This window comes from Vulpes vulpes, chromosome 9, assembly GCF_048418805.1.
Source record: "Vulpes vulpes isolate BD-2025 chromosome 9, VulVul3, whole genome shotgun sequence".
Taxonomy (NCBI): domain Eukaryota; kingdom Metazoa; phylum Chordata; class Mammalia; order Carnivora; family Canidae; genus Vulpes; species Vulpes vulpes.
In genome coordinates this window covers 91360780-91382870 of record NC_132788.1, presented here as the reverse complement: position 1 = coordinate 91382870, position 22091 = coordinate 91360780, and the positions used below count along the sequence as shown (strand labels likewise).

General features: G+C 47.7%; 1 protein-coding gene across 35 annotated transcripts in view; it reads left to right on the top strand.

Annotated features, from left to right (window-relative positions):
• The window catches only part of DOCK3 (dedicator of cytokinesis 3), a 523288-nt gene that overhangs the window by 489907 nt on the left and 11290 nt on the right, over positions 1–22091 (top strand). For 27 of the 35 annotated variants that reach the window (XM_072720925.1, XM_072720928.1, XM_072720921.1 and 24 more), the window contains 14 exons: positions 68–128; positions 644–737; positions 3154–3302; positions 6857–6943; positions 8344–8448; positions 12106–12247; positions 13276–13442; positions 13570–13656; positions 14127–14306; positions 14931–15014; positions 15138–15254; positions 17424–17545; positions 18992–19130; positions 19649–19796. In XM_072720925.1, the coding sequence (XP_072577026.1) occupies positions 68–128; positions 644–737; positions 3154–3302; positions 6857–6943; positions 8344–8448; positions 12106–12247; positions 13276–13442; positions 13570–13656; positions 14127–14306; positions 14931–15014; positions 15138–15254; positions 17424–17545; positions 18992–19130; positions 19649–19796 (1682 nt within the window). The remainder of the gene's footprint in view (positions 1–67; positions 129–643; positions 738–3153; positions 3303–6856; positions 6944–8343; positions 8449–12105; positions 12248–13275; positions 13443–13569; positions 13657–14126; positions 14307–14930; positions 15015–15137; positions 15255–17423; positions 17546–18991; positions 19131–19648; positions 19797–22091) is intronic. The other 8 variants (XM_072720924.1, XM_072720926.1, XM_072720922.1 and 5 more) reach the window with 1 other exon arrangement.

Below are 22091 nucleotides of genomic sequence, written 5' to 3'. Positions count from 1 at the left end.
GTCATACTGATACCTCCATGATACTGCAGTTCTATGCCATGGGACATTCCTGTGTTCTCCCTTCCAGGGACTGCATGAAAGGAGAGGAAACAGAGAATAAGAAGATTGGCTGCACTGTTAACCTGATGGTGAGAGGACATGGACCCTTCTTCCTATCTGCCTAGTGGAATGGTTTCTGTCCTGCACTGTGATGGGCATGGCCCTTCTACAGTGGCTGTGAGCCTAAGGGTTTGAGTCAAGATTTCAGCTTTGTCCCTGGTATCGTGGAGACTGGCACCTCATCAGTCACATTCCCATTTGGAAAAGGAATGACATGAGCTTCTCTTTGGGCAAAACTCCACCCTGGCCTCTTGGCAAGGTCAAGTCAACCCTGACATATCCTAATTCTCAGTCTGCCTTGGCACTCTTCCTCTTTCTCACTACTTAGGACTCCTGCAGATCTGTCACAGGCTCCACCACACCTGGGGAGCAGGTGTGCCTTCTGGCTGGTCCTTTCTTTTTCTGGTGCTGAGTGCCTCCATACCCTGCCCTCCTTCTCCTGCCCAGCACACCCAGGACCTTGGCCAGCTGCCTGGAGCTCAGGTATGGCCACTACTGGTGGAAGCCTCTCTCATCTTTATGTATATTTCCTTCTCTCTTATAGAATTTTTACAAATCTGAAATTAACAAAGAAGAGATGTATATCCGCTACATCCATAAGCTTTGTGATATGCATTTGCAGGCTGAAAACTATACAGGTGAGTGGACGGGGGACAGTCATGCCTCCCCCTGAGGACAGGCTGGACACAGCTGGCAGAAAAAGGCTCTGATCTGGTACCTTCCAGATCTTAGCAGAGTGTTGGGGTCTGTGCTGTGCCTTCACCTCACTGCTTTCCCTCAACTCCTTTGTAACATGTAGTGGAGAGAAAGTGGGCAGAAATCGCCCTTGTACTGCTATGCCAGGTCCTCTGCTGTCTGAAGCTGTTCTGCTCTCTCCTTGCCTCATATCTACTCACTGTGAGGCCTCAAGGGTAACCTCAAATTCTGATGTGCTAGGTTCAGAGCATCCTGAGTTCAGTGTCACTCCATGAGCAGAGCCTTCCTAAGGACCTCCATAGCCAGAGCTAAGTGAGACCATAACACAGAAATACCCACTTAACCCTGGGACTTCCAGAACTCACTGGCAGAACTGCTTTGCAGCCTACGCTGCCCTGCCCTGCAACTGCACAGCAGCCCCACTTTGAGCTCCCAATGGAGAATATAGAGAGTGTTCACCTGGCTTTCTGACAGGCCAGACACCTTTTCATTGTATTTACAACTTAATGCATACTAAGGCCTGTTCTTTTTTTGGAGGGGTAGGGGCAGGAAGAGGGAAATGGAGAGAGAAAATCTTAATCAGACTTCCCTAGAGTACAGAGCCCAACTCCGGGTTTGATCTCACCACCTGAGATCATGACCTGAGCTGAAATCAAGAGTCGGACACTCAACTCACTTGAGTCACCCAGGCATCCCAAGGCCTTTTCTAATGGAATAAATTTAACAGCAGTCAGCCTGCCTGTCATGCTGTTTACTGAGTACCACTCTTAGTTAGGTGGGTATATGTGCATGTCTCTCCTGCCTGATCACCTTGTACCATAGTTCCCCCCAAATAGCCACCTTCTTCACTGTAGTGACCACCCACCATATCCTTGCTTTTGAGCCATACAACTTGAATTTGTGTGACAGACCAGGAAATTCAAGCTATTCTTGTCCATAAACATGACTAGAATTAGATGGATTTATAGAAACACAGAATCCTCCTTCCTTATCTCTAAATGTAAGATACTGTGTGGCATAGATACAACCTTTCCTGACCACACAGGTTAGCAAGAATTAAAATCTGAAATGACTGGGCTGACTCTGACAATCTCTGTCTGCTTCCACTCATGATTCCAGCAACCCTCTGAGAAAGTGGTGAAGTAATAGACTTTGATAAATTTCATGGACTCTAGAGGCATTTACTAAACTCCTCAAGGACTGGCCATGACTGAGAGGCTAGGTCAGGGATTTGGATAGAGAGAGGGTGCTGAACCACCTCTCTGGTGGCCTCAGGAATAACATCTGTAAAGGACACAGCCAAGAAAGGAAAATATCTCACCTGGTTTCCTCAGTTCCAGAGGAGGCCTTGAGTGCCTCAGGGTCTTGCCCCCAGAAAGAAAGGACTTCCCATCTGGATCCAGTGAGGAGGCATGTGCATCCCTGGGCAGGAAGGTCAGTGGCCAGAGCACAGGCAGAGAGACTATGAGAAAGAGCCTGGAGAGTGGCTGGAGGTAGCTGTATTTGGCTAAAACTAGAAGGGGGTTATGGGATAGTTAGAAATGAGATTCGTCACAGTCATGGGGCACGGACGTGAGTAGGCCTTGAAGGCCAAGCAGAAACTGGGCTAATCACCTTGCCCACTAAAAATGAGCAAGTACAACAGTGGTTATAATTCAGGGTGACACATGCCTTAGAATTTAGGGAACCATAGTATTTAGTTGCTTTTGTCTTCTGTAACCCTCTCCAACAATTCCACATCCAGGGTAAGGTGTCACTGGTCCTCTGGTCTGGCTCCAGCATCAACTTTAGATGCTGGAATGGAGCTTCTGGCTACATGCCCATCAGATAGTTACCACCATTTATACTTCTCTCTGGTCCTCTTAGAAATAGTAGAGATAAGGGCCATGCTGAGGTAAAAAAAATCATGCTAGAGGCACTGGGGCTGGCTTAGGGAGGGCTGAGGGAAGTCTTGGTCAGTGCTCACTCACAAGAGCCACTCTGAAAAGGTTGGGAAAGAAGCTGTAGTTAGTTGACCAAAAAGGAACCCAACAACTCTCTGACAGGTCAGTGTCTCAAAGTAAGGCAACCTGTGCACAGATTCTCAGGGAACTAGGCCATCCTTTATCTGGAGCCCCACATTAGTGATTAGGACATGAGAGGAAAATGTCTGCCAGGATCTTAGGCCCCTGAAAGCTATGGGCAAGGGTTATTGGCTGGCTGCACAGTCCCTCTGTCTTACCTTTGGTATCCAGTGTCCCTGATCCAGGCTGTACATGCCCTGCCCTAGTATGGTGTTTAGCCTCGTCCCCTGGCACCAGGCTACTCCTGGACCCCTGATGAGAAGCCCCTGGACCTCCACATTGCCTGTCCCCACAGAGGCTGCATTCACTTTGCTTCTCTACTGTGAGCTGCTGCAGTGGGAGGAACGGCCACTGCGGGAATTCCTGCACTACCCATCCCAGACAGAGTGGCAGCGGAAAGAGGGACTATGCCGCAAGATCATCCACTACTTCAACAAAGGCAAGGTAGGTGCCATTACACTAGCCTTTCAACTCTTACACTTCTGCTATAATGCATGGCATCTCGACATGTAGGGAAGGGCAAAAGCTAGAGGGTGGTGTGTGGGGCGGTGAGTGGGTAGATGCCCATGGGTGTGCATTACCTTTGGAGGCAGCATGATTTTTTTCTCTGGGGAAAAAAGATATATAACAGTTTAATGCTGTGGCTTAGAAGCCAATTCCAGATTGAGGGTGTAAGAGACAACCCCACATACCAGCTTTGCACATCTAGCACTTAGTTCTAGCCCTCAGCACTGCCAGCATACCCTGCCTAACAAGGCGGGCTCTCCACTTTTCTCCCATACACATCCAGCCTTTCTGTTATCTGCCATGTACAGACAACTCAACATCCTGTGGTGCTGTGTTTATTCATAAGCACCTAGAAGGATTGAGTCAGAAGTTCAACTCAAGGTCATAGTCTAGCCCAGGGCCATTCTCTCCAGTGGTGAGGTGGTTTACCTAGAAGCTTGCCCCAAGCTGGACTGGGCTCCAGTCCACAGAGGGTCAGCATTCCCAGGCAGACAGAGAGGAGCACTCAAAAAGGGTCTGGCAGAGTGGGAGTTGAAAGAAGGAAGGAGAGATGTGAAGATGGGAATAAGTCCTCCATCAAAGGGCAGAGGGAGCAAACAGGAAGGGAAGCTGGACAAAGGCCTCTGACCTCTAATTATCTGGCATACAGACCATCAGTACCCGATCAGTATTCCACAGCCTTCTCTGTGGAGCTGGGCTTGGGCTCTCCTACTAAGGGTTGCTGTTGCCCATGCTCCTCTGAAGGAATGTTGAATCTGTTGCTTCTTATATGCTGTGTATAAACAGAAGTACAAAGACCACCAGGCTGGAGTCCTAGGCCTTTACAAAGCTTCCTTTCCAGTTTTATTAGAGTGAGCCCTAAATCATGTAACTTTTTTGCCGTACCTTTCAGAGAGGCCACAAGGATGTGTAAAAGCATACGTCTGCCAGAGTTGGTAGAAATAACTGGATTTCATACATTGATAAGGAGTTTTAGAGTTGGCTTTGTCTTCTGCCAGAAGAAGGAGACCAAGAGAAAAACTATAGCAGGGATGCAGTATACCTGCAGCACATTTCTTACCCTTGTTGAAAGGCAGCTCTCAAAGCACCCAGACCTGCCAGGGTTCCAGCACAATCCATTAAGGCTGACAGAATGTCTTCAAACTCTTGGTCCTGGCTCACTCTAAAGATAATTGGGAGTAGGTAGGAGGAGGGCTTAGAGCAGGAGGGCAAATTACACAAATTAGGGCAGAAATGCCAGCAAAGCAGATGAGCATTGATCCCAGTAGGGGAGAAGATCTGCTTTAGCAGGAGCTATTGTCAGCAGACTGAGTGCCTTTAGCCCCACGTGGGGTTCTCATCACCTAAATGAGCAGCTCCCCACGGGGTGCTCTTGGCAAGCTGGCCAGAAGTCTGCACAGCTGGGCTGCTTAGCCAGCCCCCATGGAGCTGCCTGCCAGGCAGACCCTGTTGTGGGTACTTGGCTGAAGCCTGCCTTAGTGGCACTTGGAGCCCAGAAAGAGGGCTGACATGTCCCCCCTTGAAAGATGGAGTATGGGGGTATAAGAGGTTTTCTAGCCCACTGAGGCAGAGGCATTGTATTGGCTCAGGGAGCTAGAGTTTATTTAAAAATTCCCTTTGATTTAATATTTTTAATTGGTCCTGCAGTTTCAATCCATATGGCACTAATTCTTTCAAAGGATAGAAATAATAAGCTCTTTTTGAGAAACACGTCCCAAATGACATAGTGTTATCCTTCTCCCTGATGATATTTCAAATATTTTTTAAAATATAGTTCTTATTATTTATGCATTCATATTGAAATATGACTGAGTGAAATTATATGATGTCTGAGATTTGCTTCAAAAACTCTGGGGGGCAATAAGCAATTGGGGTCTGAATGATACAAGACTGGCGATTAGTTGGACATTCTTGAGGCTGGGTGATGAGTACCTAGGGGTTCATTCTTCTATTTTTCTATATGCTTAAAATGTCTTATAATAAAAAATTTTAATTAGAACTTAGAAGTTGGGGAGAAGAGCCTAGCTGAAATATCAAGTAAGCCAATGATTCCCAATCTAACAAAACAAAGCACTATATTAAAAAGCAGAGGAAATGAGCAATACTGGCCTTCAGTGAAGGCCTTTTAAGCCCTCCTTAGGCACTCGTTATGTGGGCCTATCACCATATCAGAGGCCACACCTCAGAGGCACCCTGGGATCTGACTAGGTAAGGATCATTTGAAACCTTCTTTAAGACTAGAATATTTCGGGATCCCTGGGTGGCGCAGTGGTTTAGCGCCTGCCTTTGGCCCAGGGCGTGATCCTGGAGACCCGGGATCGAATCCCACGTCGGGCTCCCGGTGCATGGAGCCTGCTTCTCCCTCCGCCTGTGTCTCTGCCTCTCTCTCTCTCTCTGTGACTATCATAAATAAATAAAAAATTAAAAAAAAAATTTTAAAAAAAAGACTAGAATATTTCTATAAAGGAAATAGAGCCACTACTAAGTCCTTGGGTAGTCACTACCTGCTTGGCTTCCATACTTTTTTCTGAGCTTCAGTAATCTTAATTTAAAAGTCATTGTTTCCACCTAAGTGTCCATTGACAGATGAATGGATAAAGAAGAGGTGGTATATATGTATACAAGAGAATATTACCCAACCATCAAAAAGAATGAAATCCTGCCATTTGCAACAACATGGATGGAGCTAGAGGGTATCATGCTAAGCAAAATAAATCAGTCAAAGAAAAACAAATCCCCTATGATTTCACTCGTGTGGAATTTAAGAAGCAAAACAAATAAGCAAAGGGGAGAAAAGAGAGAAACTGAGAAACAGGTTCTTAACTATAGAGAACAAACTGATGGTTACCAGAGAGGAAGAGAGTGGGGGAATGAGTGAAATAGGTGATAGGGATTAAGGAGTACACTTGTTGTGGTAAGCACTGAATATTGTATTGAAGTGTTGAATCACTGTATTTTACACCAGAATCTAATATTATACTGTATGTTAGCTAATTGGGATTTAAATAAAAACTTAAAAATAATAAAAGTCATTGTTATCTTCATTCACTCATTAAATAAATCTTTATTGAATACCTGCTCACGCTTGGCACTGCTCTAGGCTCTGAGGATAAAGTATATAAACAGGGTTCCTGTCTTCATGTAGTTTGTCATCTAATTGAGACTAATACACAAAAAAGTAAATACTTTTTTAAGATAACTAGAGAATAACAAAACAGAATGCAGGGGATGGGGGAGTTCCTGTCCTTGATGAGGTAATCAGGGAAAGGCCTCTTTGAAGTAAAGACATTTGAGGAGAAACTTGAGAGCTATGCCTTGAGCTAGAAAGCCACAGCACTATGTGTTGTCCTCCACAGATTCCTCTTGAGTGGATGTTCCTTGTGATGAGTTGCAGGAGGCCTTTGGTTGTGCCCTTTGATGTGTTCCATGTGAGCTTGGACTGTTCTGAGGATGTCTGATGTGCTGAAGCCTTGTTTTTATTTCTGACACAGAGCTGGGAGTTTGGGATCCCATTGTGCAGGGAGCTGGCATGTCAGTATGAGAGCCTCTACGACTATCAGAGCCTCAGTTGGATTCGGGTGAGCTTGGCCCCTTCCCCTATCCCAAACCTGACTGGAGGTGCTAGCACTTTCCTGGCATCAACTTCTGAGTGAGCATTCACTGTGGGCCTAGACCTTGTTTTAGTGCTGCGGACAGTATGAGAGAAGCAGAGGCCAAGGTTCCTGCCCTCAAGACACTTACAGTCTGACTGGGGAACTAGTTAAAACACGCATATGACAAAGGATGATATCCAGACCGCAGGAGCCACTGGTGCTCAGGGAAGGGAGAAGCAGCATATGCAGAATAAGATGGAGGGGGTTCAAGGAAGAAAGAGGTGGCAGCTCAACTTTATAGAGAAGCTTTCCTAAAATGATTCTGTTCAGGGATGCTTCATCTGAAAACTTTATAAGATCTTTTTCTGCTTTGGCTTGTGGTCACTTTCAAGCACCTTGTTCTTACTGCATTTTTTGATGCAAAATATTCAAAAATTAAGTGAAATGTCCCATGGACTTTGAAGGTCTCCCCAAATTTTCCTGGTTGTTAATGCTGTGAGTCAAAGCAAAGCAGCTACAGACTTCATTAGCAGAGAGAAGTCAGTAGTCTCAGCTCACCCTCCTCCTCCACCCAGTCCATGTGGCTAGCTCTGCCATGTTCTCTGCTCCAGGTAGGGATTAGGGTCTATTTAACAAGTGGGGTTCTCTAGAAGTAGCTTCTTGACTGGTCTTTGACGGCCACTGCTCTCCAGCAAGCTGGCTTGATTGAGTGCATTAGAGCTACCTTCCTAGTCAAAATTCAGCGAGTTTTTCCTGAATGTAAAGCCAGGTCAGCCAGTACTAAGAAATATACTCACCTTGGTAATGCCAGATATCATGGATATTAGTTGAAGTTTTAAAGTTTAAGATCTCCTAAATTGGAACAGTACCAGTGATACTGGCAACTGAGACTTTCTCACTATGACTGTTAGCCTCGTCAGTCAGATGATAGATGGACAAGAGCAGTGCAGCTGGACTGATGGAAAGCGGTGCTGAGAAGAGCTATTAACCAACCACCTATAACTAACACCAGCCAGAAGTCAACTTGTGTGTAATGAGTGTCAACCAAAACCAGAAATCCCTGGGGGGAAGTCCATGTTAAATACGTGCCCCTGAAAGACCAAGAAGCCTGGATCTGTGTGGGGTTGGGTCTACACACTGGGTAGGACCCTCAGAGTGCTGAGCCACTGTCCGCACCCGTCAGAAGATGATGAAGGAGGAGGTCTGCTTCTGCCATCATGCTGCAACCTAAGGAGAGGCTGATCATGGTAAAGGGCTCACTTCTTACACAGTCTGAGTTTCCATGTTCTGTTTCCAAAAGATAATGTCTTGGGCCTGGGAGAACTTGCTTTGGACACCACTAGCAGTCAGGCCAGCCTGAAGGCAACTGCCTTTTTCATTCACAGAAAATGGAGGCCAGCTACTATGACAACATCATGGAGCAGCAACGCCTGGAACCCGAGTTCTTTCGGGTCGGCTTCTATGGCAGGAAGTTTCCTTTCTTTCTTCGGGTGAGTCCATTGAGGTAGTCATAAGAACTTATATTTTACACATAATTCATTTACAACTGTTTTTTTTTAAACTTTTTTCCCTTTTCTACTGAATACCATTTTTTGAAGGACTAACTAGTGAACAAAAGGCATTTGACTTTGTTTGACTGGACTGGCTGCCAACTTTAGACTTTTACTCTCCTGTACTATTTTGTAGCAACCTGGAATATATAAGTGTGATTTTCTTACCAAAACCTATTCCTTTAGGAAATGACCAAGTCTGAGAATGTCCCATAAGGTATGTCTAGAAACCTTCCAACTTCAAGTTCCAGTGCCTGGAATCCTCCATTGTGACCATTCTCAGCCAGATAGGATACCAATACAGCCTTGACCTCAATAGTAGGATGGCCTCTTGGTTTGTCATTTAAGATAATGGTTCTCCCTCTGGCTGTACTATAGGCTATGCAGCCAGGATGGAGAACTTGTTGATTTCAGAGAAATTTGTCGGAGCTGCCAGAGGGGATCTAGTTTATGGAAAGCCTTTTCTAAGCAGCCAGATCTCTGGCCCAGGAGGGTAAAAGCCATTTCTCCCCATCATTCCCTGGAAGTCTGAGCTGGGTACACCAACAGAGTGGAAGGAATGACTGAGGATAGATGGACTGACACTAGCTGAACAGTTGTAATTTTCTTCTTTATTCCCCAAAAGCCAGAGGCTCCAGGAGCAGTTGGAGGCTTGTAGTCTGTAGCCCAGAGGGATTGAGTGTTCTCAGGTGGCTTAAATGAAGCTGTGCTGATGGGGATCCCTGGGTGGCTCAGCGGTTAAGCATCTGCCTTTGGCCCAGGGCGTGATCCTGGAGTCCCAGGATTGAGTCCCATGTCGGGCTCCCTGTGTGGAGCCTGCTTCTCCCTCTGCCTCTCTCTCTCTCTCTCTCTCTCTCTCTCTCTCTCCCTCCCCATGTCTCTCATGAATGAATAAATAAAATCTTTAAAAAAAAAATGAACCTATGCTGATGAAAGGGACTTAGGGCCCTTGAGAACTAGGGCTAGCTCTGAATGTCCCCAGTTCCAATATATTACTAAAGTTCTGTGTCTGCAATTCTCAAAAAGCAGTTGGGAAAGTTCATAGAATCACTTTGATATGTTTGAGATCCTGTCTTATCGGAGAAATTGCTTTAGCCAGTGATCAGCGATGAGCTTGATCTCACATTACAGGTCAGGTGCCCTTTTTTTTTTAAGATTTTATTTATTCATGAGAGACACATAGAGAGAGAGGCAGAGACACAGGCAGAGGAAGAAGCATGCCCCATGCAGTCCCGACACAGGACTCAATCCGGGGACTCCAGGATCACGCCCTGGGTCGAAGGCAGGTGCTAAACCACTGAGCCACCCAGGGATCCCCGGTCAGGTGCCCTTAATGTCTCCCTTAAATTAATTAATTAATTAGTTAAAGGGTCTCCTCAGGGGAACTGGACTTGTTCACTCTCTAGGGACCATCCCCCTCAGGCATTTCAGAAGTGGCATCCTTATTGCCCCCACAAGCTTAGGTCAGGAAGTAGAGGTCAGCAGAAGAGAAAGAAGGAATCACACAAGAATCAGAAACCAAAAGCATCTCTAGAAAGTCCTTAGACAAACTAATGATTCTGGCCTTATAACTTACTTCTTTCTCATTTTGTCTTTGCAAATTATGCTTTATTGTCATTTTATTCTCCTTGTTCGGTCCCATAATTTGTATATCAAAACCAGATTTTACTCTTAAAATCATCATCAATCAAACATTATTTTGGATGTTACAAAATCGGGCCCTGGTATCCTCATTTCTGTCCCTGCCAAACAGAGGTCTCCATCATAGTTTTCCCTGGCTTCCACCCCACATGCTCATGTCACAGGGCATCTCGGTGTTTCACGACATGCAGAGTATGCATCTGGCCCATCAAATAATGCTTGGAAACAACGGTCTGAATGTTCAGTGGTGCCAGTAATGGAGGAAGAATAGCAGTGGGTATTAGGAAACGTCACACACCAGTCCATCACCATCTCCACACAAGGTGCAGTTCCTAGGAGCTATGTTTCATGCATACAAATCTGCCTGGCCTAGACACATGCTGCCTTCCCTTACTGCAGCTGCTCGGTTAATCTTTGGCAAATGGAATAAGTCCCAGTGGAGGTAGCTGTTTTGCCTGGTAGATGGCAAGGACCAAGTACAAAGCAATGGCAGCCAGATCTGTCTCACATGAAGATTATGCAAGCAAACTTGAAACCAACAACGAGCCTCAAGGTCAATGCTATGTGCCTTCCTCCTGCTGAGTCTTCCCCAGAAAGCTAGGCTACTCCCTCACCTCCTTTGAACACATAGGCCATCTATTACTTTGGCTCTGTCAGCTTGGTTTCTCTGGACCATCTGCCTCTCTCGCTTCACAAAGCGAGATTATCTACTAATCTGCACAGAGTCAGGAAAACATCCAGCCCTCCCTTCTTGGGGGAATTTCTATTTCTCTTCATTTGACCCATGAATAAATACTGGTAAGGATAGTACATTTGCAAGTTGATATGAAAAGACCAGTTCTTTATCATTATCTTCTTTGTTAGTTCTGCTTATCAAGCAAGGGACTTAGAAATGTCTCTTGTCCTTTGACTGTTGGTGTGTTCCACCAGAGAGGCCAGCCTGCTCCTCCTGACCTTGACTTCTCTTCTGGTATTTTCATTCTGATCCATCCAGACATGTGGCCCAGCCTTAGCTGAGTTCTCCCATAGTAAGAGGGGAAGTGAAAAGGGGGCAGAGGTTCTATTCCAAAAAAATTTAAGGTCCTCCAAGGCCTGGCCAGTGATCATCCCCGTACCGGTAAGTATATGGCTGGCCCTGTGGACCTTTCGGTCTCTCTTCCTCTGAAAATATGCCAAGAGGAGGGGTTGCCAGTGCCTGATGCCACTTTGTCAAAGTGAATCTAGTGAGGCAGCTGGGCAGGCAGACCCATGTCACCAGAGGTCTGAACGAGTTTTGCACTCACTCATGCGTGACCAGCTGTGAGGTAGGCAGAGCATCAGGATTGAGGGTGCCTTGTCATGACATCAGCCCACCAGGAGAGAAACTGAGACCTAACTCAAACCAAATATGATGTAACACAAGGTTTTAAGAAATGTGTAGTTAGGATGATGTCCTAACAGTTTGTTCTGCTGATGTAATTGCAAAGGAATTTATTGCCAGTGCAATGAGTAATTATTGAATACCTACTGAACACTGGGCGATATTTAGACTGTTTTCCCAGCTAATAAAAGTAGCCCTTCCAAAGCAGGCCCTGGTTGTCACTGTACCCACACAGAGTGCCCTTCCCCACTTCTCTCCTAGAGCTGACCCAGTTGGGCCTTTCAGTACTCCCTTCAGGCATGACTTTTTCTAAAATCCGCTCACCCCCCACCTCAACCCCTTCCTGGGTAAGATACCCTCCTTCCTCCAAGCTTCCCACAGCCTGTGCCCTGCTTCCAGGTTGCCACATCACAGTGCAAGTCTCCCTTTATCTGTCCCCCTCCTTCAGATCATCGCTTCCCCTAGGGCAGGGACTGACTGCTGTGCCTATCACAGGAGCTCCTAGGACATGCTTGTGATGTGAGTAGCTGGTGACAGCCATGTGGAGGCGGGAGACTGGAGGCAAGGCATAGAGCATGTTCTCTTGTTTGTGGCAGAACAAAGAATACGTGTGCCGAGGCCATGACTACGAAAGGCTGGAGGCCTTCCAGCAGAGGATGCTCAGCGAGTTCCCACAGGCTGTTGCCATGCAGCACCCCAACCACCCTGACGATGCCATCCTGCAGTGTGATGCCCAGTGTATCTTTTGATGCTTGGTGGGGGAAGGCATTTTGGAGTCCTGGGAGGTGAGGCCCACCCAGTCAGCTGTGTCTCTGCTGTGTTGTTGGCCTTACAGGCTAGATTCCCCATACGTCCTGAATAGAGTGTGTCCTCATCACTGAACCCACATGTAGGAGGGCCCTCATGCCTCACAGAGGCAGCCATGGCATGCCCTTAGCCATGGAGTGCCTAAGTAGGGCTTCAGGGGGACCTTTATCCCTGAGGTTCACTGCTACCATTACCTTAGTCCCTACCTTGCCCTGTGAAGGATCTGTCTAGGCATCTAGGAACAGTCACAGAACAGGATGATTTAGGGTCCACCAAGGCTCTTACCACAGGGATAACCACCACTTCTGTGCCCTGCTTCTATGTGCATCTGTTATTATGCCTAGTCTATGTGAGGAGGACTGAGGTACAGCATTGGGAGTGGATGTGGAGGGAGTCGGGAAGGCGATGGGGAGTGCCTGTGGTTTTAGTGGCACTTGGAAGTCTGGTGGCAAACACTAGCCTGCCCCTCCTCCCCTTCACATAGCTTCCTTGGAGACCTCATGACAGTCATGATGACTGTACAGGCTTGTTCCAGAGATGGGAGACCAGGTGGACTCCCATGATATCTCTCCACAAAGACCCCAAAAAGTACTGTTATTAAAAGATTCTTCTTCAAGAAATACAGTTTACCTACAGTGGGCAGGCCCTGGCCCTTGCAACTTTCTTGCTCCTGCAGGGTGGGCACCTGCATTCTCCTGACCCCTTTCCATTTTTTCTTGGCTATTGACATCTCATGTTGGCTAGTGCTCAGGAGATGCAGTGCTAGAGCAGGAAGAGGATACAGATAGGGAGGTTTGGTCTAACTGCACTTGGGTTTCATCTGGCCCTTGAGATGCAGCTGCTGCCACCAGTAGGGGACAGGGGCTGTGGTATTCTCTTCTCCTTTAGGGGATAACGGGGGTGAGTACTCAGATCCATTTCTCTGGCAAGCCTGGGTTTCCCCTTTACTTCCTGCCCAGACTTGCAGATCTATGCAGTGACACCCATTCCAGATTATGTGGATGTCCTGCAGATGGATAGGGTCCCAGATCGCGTCAAGAGCTTCTACCGTGTCAACAATGTGAGGAAGTTCCGGTACGACAGGCCTTTTCACAAAGGCCCCAAGGACAAGGAGAATGAATTCAAGGTGAACAACTCTAGGAAAGCCGGGCAAACCCCACTTTCTCAGAATCTCATCTGTGTCTTATCCTTCAGGCAGGCAGGCACAGCAAAAATTGCTTAATGGCCTGTACCCGCCTGTGCCCTCCTTACAGAGCCTGTGGATCGAGCGCACCACATTGACCCTCACCCACAGCTTGCCCGGCATCTCTCGGTGGTTCGAAGTGGAGAGGAGGGAACTGGTGAGATATGTTTCAGATGTGCTGACCCTCAGCCCTGGCTTTGGGGACCTTCCTTTAAGGACTGAAGATAGAAAGCGAGCTTCAGCCACCTGCCTGGCTTGGGCTGCCACAGGCCAATCCTATGCCTATATCCTATACAGAGCTGTACACCTTTTCTCTTTGAATCCTCATAACACCCCTAGGCAGCAAGTATTTTTAATCTCCCAGTTTACATATGTGGAAACTATTCTCCGAGGTTCAAGAAGCCAGAGCTCTCAGACTTCAGAACTGGTGCTCTTCACTATTTACTGTACTTCTAAGTACCCACAGATCAGAAGAGAAAATTCAAAAGAGGTCAAGGAATCTTAAATCCACAGGAACAAGGGTGGGAATCAGCACCACTGGTCTTAGATCACCACTGCTCTTAGGACTATGCTAAGAGAAGGGTTGTCATTGTACCTGAGATGACACTGTATGCTGTGTGCCCTCAGGTGGAGGTAAGTCCTCTGGAGAATGCCATCCAAGTGGTTGAGAATAAGAACCAGGAGCTACGGGCCCTCATCAGCCAGTATCAACACAAACAGGTGCATGGCAACATCAACCTGCTCAGCATGTGCCTGAATGGTGTCATCGATGCAGCTGTCAATGGGGGCATTGCACGCTACCAAGAGGTGAGCTAGGTCCTGGACCAAACCCATGATCTTGCTGGGAAGGTGGGTTGGGTGCCTCTTCTTGAGACTCCAACCTCCTAAGACAGCCTTCCCAACTAGCCCTCTCCTCACTGTGCCTCAGTTGACTGAGGATGGTCCAGGGGTAAGGCTTTTAAGTTCCCTACCACTCCCTTTTCTGTGGCCTGGCTCTCCCAGGGGACCTTCTCTTCTTTTTTATTCTTTTTTATAACTCTGGCAGATGGGTAATCTGTCTGATTATGGAAGGTGTTAAGTGGCCTCCAAGAGGAGCCCTGGAGCTCAGCCCTTCACAAGAAGCAAGTTGTGTGTGGCTAAGAGAGTGGTCCCACACCCTGGCCACCAGCCCTGTCTGCCCCACCCAGACCATCCAGGCTCCCTGAGGGAGCCTCCAGGCTTAAATTATTTGGCTACCTTCAGTCCTTCTTAGGTACAAAAAACACACCTGTGATTGCAGGAGGTTCAAGCAGGCCAGACTAGAGATGGTGTGTATACCTGTGAGGAGGGAGGATCTGCCTTTCAAGAGGCACCTTACACTCAGGCTTCCCAGACCTCCTGTAAGTGGTAGTCCTGGAAAGAGTCTTCCTGACTTAGCCTTTCCTTTCACAGGCTTTCTTTGATAAAGATTATATCACCAAGCACCCAGGAGATGCAGAGAAAATTACTCAGCTCAAGGAGCTCATGCAGGAGCAGGTATGTCTTGCAGAGCTTAGAGGCCAGTGGCTAGGAGGGAACAGCTATGTACCACAGGATGCCTGTAGTTCTCAAGGGCTACCCCCTTGGCTTGCAGAGTGGCCTTGTCTGTCACCCTAATAGGTCCACGTCCTTGGAGTTGGGCTGGCAGTTCACGAGAAGTTTGTGCACCCAGAGATGCGCCCCCTGCATAAGAAGCTGATTGATCAGTTCCAGATGATGCGTGCCAGTCTCTACCATGTAAGCTGATCCCTGTCATGCCCCTGCTGCAGTAGAAAAGGGTGTCATTTCCTGCAGAGTGCCACAAGCCAAAGGAAGGGGAGAAGGGTGGGGAATGTGAAGGAAAGCTGTTCCCACCACAGAGGGGCAGGAGGCAGAGGTGAGTGCTCTAACCAGGGGAAGGATGCCCAGGATCCCCTCATTCACTCCCCTCCCTGAGGAGGAGTAAGATTCAAGGGAAAGAACATTTTTCAAGATACTGTGCTGGTGACGAGAGATTTTCATATGAGAAAGAAAAGAGCTAAAGTATAAGGCCCACACGTAGATATCTCTTTGGAGATATTTTTCATCCCAAGACCCTGCAGAGGTAAGGCATAGCCTGAGCCAGCCCTCTCTCCCCATCTCCCTCTTTCCCATCTTTCTCTCTCCATCTGCATGCCATGTCCTCCCCCATCCCTCTTCCTTCTCTTTACCTTTCCCAAATTCTACCTACGTTCTGTCTGTCCATCCCTCTTCCTCCAACATGTCTGGTAACCCAGACTCACATCTGACAAAACCTAGGGTGAGCCCAGGCTCCAGAAGCTCTCCCTGACTCTAACCTGGCTCTTAGGCCTCTGTGGCAGAGTTTGGCCTGAGGAATGATTCACACAGGCAAAAGAAGAGCCTGTATTCCAGGACTAGAGTTCAGTGGTCTTGAGCCCCCTGTTTACATACTCTTACCCCATTTTCAACCATTTTCAAAACACTCCAAGTGTTTTCTAGAAAAACTTACCTGCTGAACAGGTTGGCTGCCAGATCTCAAGGGGTGTGAACCCAGGTACTGTGGCAAGGGAAGTAGCTGTTCAGTGTAGGGCAAGGCCATCAAAAACGAGAGTTTCTTATTCAGGGATGATCACTGGGCTGGGGGAAGCTGGACCATTCAGATTCAGTGGACCTGACCTGCCTTGTTCTTGATGGTGGAGGTTCTGGTGATCTCAGGCCCCCAGCCATTCCTGCACAGGTATAGATAGCATGAAATGTAAAAAGAGAAAAAGAAATTTGTCTGTAGTTTGACAAATGGGTACATTTTCCAGAGCCTGAAATTTGTCCTTTTTGTAAGGATTCTGTCATGGTATTTCAGGGTGAAACATGCAGAGAAAGTGTTTCCCCCTTAAAATTAAGATGTCCATTTAGTAAAGAACTGGGTAATAGCACTGAATCTGGTGGGTATTCCATTAACTCTCATTCTTGGCTGGTCTCTACTGTGTGCAAACTTTCACATCACAGCAGGTGACCCAGGCAGACTGGAGCCTGGCCAATGGGGTGAGGAATGTTCTCTGCCATGCAAGACTGTTGGGTCACTGCAGCAAAAATCAGAAAATACTCACCTGCATACATCAGAGTCACCAGGAAACACGTGCAGGTGTTTTTCCAGTTTGCGCTTGTTTTTCATTTCACCATGTTGTGGCAGGAGGGGGTTGGAAAACCAGCTGCTTCTTCAGGTCAAGCTCAGAAACATCCCCAGTAGGACTTATGACCCACAGATTGTGAAGGATTGAAGGAATTTAGACAGTTGTGCTTTGTTTCTCCAGAGTCACAGATAGGAACACAGACCAATGTGTGTTACCCAGAAGGGTTTGGGTTCAAAAATTTCTGCTAAGATGTCTGTCTACTTAATAAGAATTTAATCATGCCAAAATAGAACTGTACTGTTTTTTCAAGGACTAATATCAGGATTTGGGATCCTATCTTCCCATAGACTGTGTCATAGGCAACTTAACCCAGGTCCCTAAGAGCCGAACCATTTAACAATCCAAGAAACCCAACTTCTGTAAGAGGTGCCCACTGTCTGACAGCTGATAATCAACTCTTCCTCTCCTGCTCCCAGCTCTTATTACTCTTATTCTGTCCTGAGAATGCCTGTTAACACACTCCTATGAACTCAGAGCAATGTCAGCTTCTTCCAGATGCATTCTCTTAGTGGGACTAACCCAGGGCCTCCTGGCCTCTGGTTTAGACTCCAGTGCCATTAGAAGGGTGTTTTAGTCATGAAGGGGCCATTGCCCAAAAGTATTCAGCAGTTCAGGTTCAACCAACAGTATCAGATTCTTTTTCTTTTATATTTTTACCACCAGCCCACACTCTGCCCACTCACCCCTTAACTACTTACTCATTCTTTACTCTGATGAAGGGGCATTCATTTCTCAACAGGAGTTTCCGGGTTTGGACAAGCTAAGTCCTGCATGTTCAGGCACCAGCACTCCGCGGGGAAATGTCCTAGCATCCCATAGTCCCATGAGCCCTGAGAACATCAAGATGACCCACCGGCACAGGTATGGCCTTAGGGCTGGGGAGGGTCCCCTCCACAGAGGGAAGTCTAGATGTCAAAGGTCAGAGCTAGGAAGTCTGAAATAGTAAGTAGGTGTGTGTACTTGCTTACATACCGTCTTACTCATGGCACACAGCAAACACAGCTCTTGCCACAGGACCCATGCTCACATCCAGTCATTCTGGGTGACAAAGGAGTGTGCATGATATCATGAGACCACAGAGGAGGGGGCATTTGGGGTAAGTCTAGAGGGATAAGTAGAAGTCTGTGAGGCAGAAACGAGCTGAGGTTAGGAGGGTGATGAAACAGGATCTGGGAAAGAGACAGACACATGCAGATGCCTCAGGAAGTAAATAAGCCAGCCTGGTCATCCCCACCAGCAGAGCCTCGTGGCTGTAATGCAGGATTCCAGAACATGGAAGGGGGACAGTTCCAGCTCTAAATGGGCCATGTTTATTCAGCCCTTTGGACCTGATCCCAAGGGGAATGAGGATCACTAGGCGGTTTAAGGGAGAAAAGTGCATGGTAAAGTAGAAACACATCAAGGTGTAGCTACTCTGGGGAATACCTGGGTGGCTTAGCAGATAAGCTCCTGCCTTCAGCCCAGGGCATGATCCTGGAGTCCTGGGATCAAGTCCTACATCGGGCTCCCTGCATGGAGCCTGCTTCTCCCTCTGCCATGTGTCTCTCATGAATAAATAAATAAAATCTTAAAAAAAAAAAAAAAAGGTGTAGATACTCTGAACTCAGGAGACCTGGTCTGTCTGGGCTCAATTGGAGATACTCCAAGTTTCCAGGGCAGGAAGGCTAGCTCAGAGGAGGAGCCAGGGAGAGGAGCCCCTCACTCTTGGGTTTGTTTTGCAGCATAAACAGTCAATCAGCACAGACTGGGCCTCCATAAAGGAGATGGAAGGAATGAATGAGGGGCTGCCTACTATTGATAGAGGAGAGTATTAGCAAACCTGTGACCACACATGTAAAAAAGCCAACAAATGGTTGCCAACCAGCTATTTAATAGCTTGCCCATTCCAGGAAGATGCTCCTGGCCTAGGAGCAGATCCCAGCAGGGGGTGGCTGCTGGCTCAGACTAACACCCCATAGCAAGGGGACCTGGAATCCTTGACCTGATTCAGCATATCATTTTCAATCCTCCTGAGAAATTGCTGCTATTATCAAACTGAGTGGCCATAAACCATTTAACTCCAGGTGGAGATATTGCCAGCCTACTATTGGCCCTCCCAGACCAGGGGAACCCTGAGCAGCAGGTTGGGCTCACAACTGCTCCAAACCTTAGATAGGCATAAGTATTAGGTATGAAACCCTCCAGGCCACTGGTGGCTGAGGCTCGAGGTGATTGTTTCACACATCCCCTTACATTGTCCTCCTACCACCTAGCAAGGTTTCTCAGCTCCAGGCCTGACTCCTCCCTATTTACCACTCTTGTTCACAGCCCCATGAACTTGATGGGCACAGGCCGCCATTCATCATCCTCTCTCTCCTCACACGCATCTAGTGAAGCGGGAAACGTGGTGATGCTGGGTGACAGCTCCATGGGCGAGGCTCCCGAGGACCTATACCATCATATGCAGGTACCAGAGCTGTCCAAAGAGAACGGGCCAGGGCACCATACCTGGAGGACTCACCTCTCTACTGGCTGATTTGATCTGAGCACTGGCATCACTGCTTAGTTTTTTAGTTTCTGAATTTAGAATACCCAGAGCCAGTAAAACTGCCTTCCCTCCACACATCCCATGTCACAGTTCCCAGGCTTTATTTCCCAAGAAGGAAATCTAGCTTCAGTCCTGGTTGCTCTTAGAGATCCCATGGGAGAGGTCCTCCACCAAATTGCCCTCCTTCCTTGGCATTCCTGACGGCTAAGTCCTGCATCCTCAGTGGGCACCATCACTAAAGTCAACCCAACAACCCTGCTCCATGGGTGGTGTGGGTGACCCTTAGTGCCAGCCATTAACCTGGCCTCCATCAGACCTAGGGTATTGCATCAGACACCGGGTCTGGGCACCTCATGGCATGAAGAAGCCAACTCTGGGTCAGCCCTACAATCCTGGCCATTGAGACCTCTATCCTGCTGATTTTTCTCCCTTTGCAGCTCGCGTATCCCAACCCCAGGTACCAGGGCTCAGTCACCAACGTCTCTGTTCTGTCCTCGTCCCAGGCAAGCCCTTCTTCCTCCAGCCTGAGTTCCACTCACTCAGCACCATCCCAGATGATTACCTCTGCCCCTTCCAGTGCCCGAGGTAAGGAGGGCAGGGCGCTGCTTGCAGAAGGGAGAGGAGAGGGCCTCATGAGCCCCACCTGTCCTCCTCTCATCTGTGGCTCCATCTTTGAAAGCGGCCCTGGGACTTAGAGAATGCTCCCCTTTGAGCACTAAGGACTCAAGTGTTCCTAGCCCTGGCTCTCTCTCTGGCTGGCTCCAGGCCCTGCTCTGAGCAGTGGATGTTGCTGTGCTGCCACAGAGGTGGGCCGCTGTCACATCTCCACCTCAGTAAGAAGACACACAGTCCATGAGAAAGCTCAGTTCTTTCCCATTGAAATGTTTGCAAGAATAAAAATCAAAGTGAAGGCAACAGTGAGTCTTGTCTTGAGGAATAGAATGTGAATGCACGGTGTGAAAACTCAATTTGAAGACTAAATTTAACCCTGGAAAATGTTATTCTAAAAAGTAACAACAATCAAAAAGACCTTGTTCAATTGAGAAAGGCTTAATCAGGAGAGATGTAAAAAGCTCTGTGAAAAGCCATGTATTTTGCCAGTTATTGCCTGACTTCTTATCATTTGGCAAAAAATATTGTTCTCTGGGAGCAAGCGTCTTTTTCAAAGTCTGATCCTAGTTCTCACAGTGAAATTTGATTCTCTGTCCATTTAGACAGAAGCATTTGTGGTAGAATGGTATACTTGGCTGTAGTAACTAGTGCTTCCCGGAATGACTGTGCGAGATGGCAAGAGAAGAGAGTGGTCAGAGCTCACCGGCCAGTCAACTACTGGCTATTGCTGCCAGGCTTGCAGTCTCTAATGAGCCTACAGTCAGATGTCACCTAGGGCTAGAGTCATCTAAAGGTTCAACTAGGCTGGACATCCAGGATGGATGGCTCACTCACACAGCTGATGGTAACTGTCACCTGGGAGCTCAGCTGGGGCTACTGACCTGAGTCCCTACTTAGGGCCTTTCACCCTGGCTTGGGCTTCTCACAACATGCAGCTGAATTTTCTCGGAGCAAGCATTCCAAGATACCTAGGCAGAAGCTGCAAGGCTTCTTATTACCTAGGCTTGGAAATCCCAGAATGTCCCTTTTGCCACATTCTGATGTCTGGTCAAGTCACTAAGGCCAACCTAGATACCAGGGTGGGGAAGGAGACTCCATCTCTTCATGTGAGGAGTGGCATTTGTGTTTTGGAGGGAAGGCATTGATGGTTGCCATCTCTGGAGGCAAGCTATCACCAGGATCAAACTCCAGAATATCACAGAGAAAGGTTTACAGAAGGCCTTTCCGTTTCTGGAGTAGACATTAAGTACAAAGTAAACAAAAAGGTTAAATGGAACTTGGCAGGGTATGGTGATGATGGCAGAGGCAACTAAGAAAGAGCAGGATTCACTTCAGGCTACACCATCCATGCAATCCATGTGCAGGCCAATATGGAGGAAACCATGGGCCCTGTATATAACCTACCAGCGGTGGGCCCTATGAGAGATGATAGAGAGAAGACCTAGACCAGACATCACAGAGGAAGCTGATATTGTCAGATAATGTGGGAGATGCAGTGGAGATGCTCTGGGGGCCCAAAAGGAAGAAAGCAGTCCACTCTGTTTCTGGCGTTATGGGTGGAAGGGAAGGCCTTGAAGGAGAAGGTGTTCTGGAGGGTCCTTGGCATTGGAAGTACTTCCTCCACACCCAGGAGTGGTCATGACACCAGTGGCCTTCCTTGCCAAGCCTATTGATACTCTCTGCTGTGGTCCCCGTTGATTTGGAAACCTTCCATAAGGCGTGGAAGGCACACTCTAAACTCTTGTAAGTAGGTAGCTCCCTCTAGTGGTGAAAAGACTAATTGGGGTTAGGAAACGGGGATTCTGATCCTCCTTAAATAACTCAGTCGTGCTGGGACTTAGCTTCCTTTGGGTTTACCCAGACCACAGCTCAAGTAGTGCAGAAGTCCTGTGACAAAAAAGTTCTTGTGATGTTTAAATATATTCACAAAAAGTAGCCATCACTCTCTGCTCCCATGGGATTGGCTTCCCAGGGCTGAGGGCAGTGGGAGAGAAGTAGATGGTAGAGTTGAAAAGCAGCCGTAGCACAGAGCACCCCTTTGTTATAGTACCAGAGAGGCCCCCATCATCCGGGTTCAGATCCTCTGCAGAGCACCCAGAGCCTGCAGGCTTCCCATCCCTCCATCCTAACACCCCCAACACGTATCAGGACATTGAGTATGCAGATCTGAGGTTGGCCTGATAAGCAGGCAGTAAGCTCTGCAAGGTCAAGGACCATAGCCAGCCGCAGTGAGGCAGTATGTCATGTGCCAGATACATGCCTAGTGTA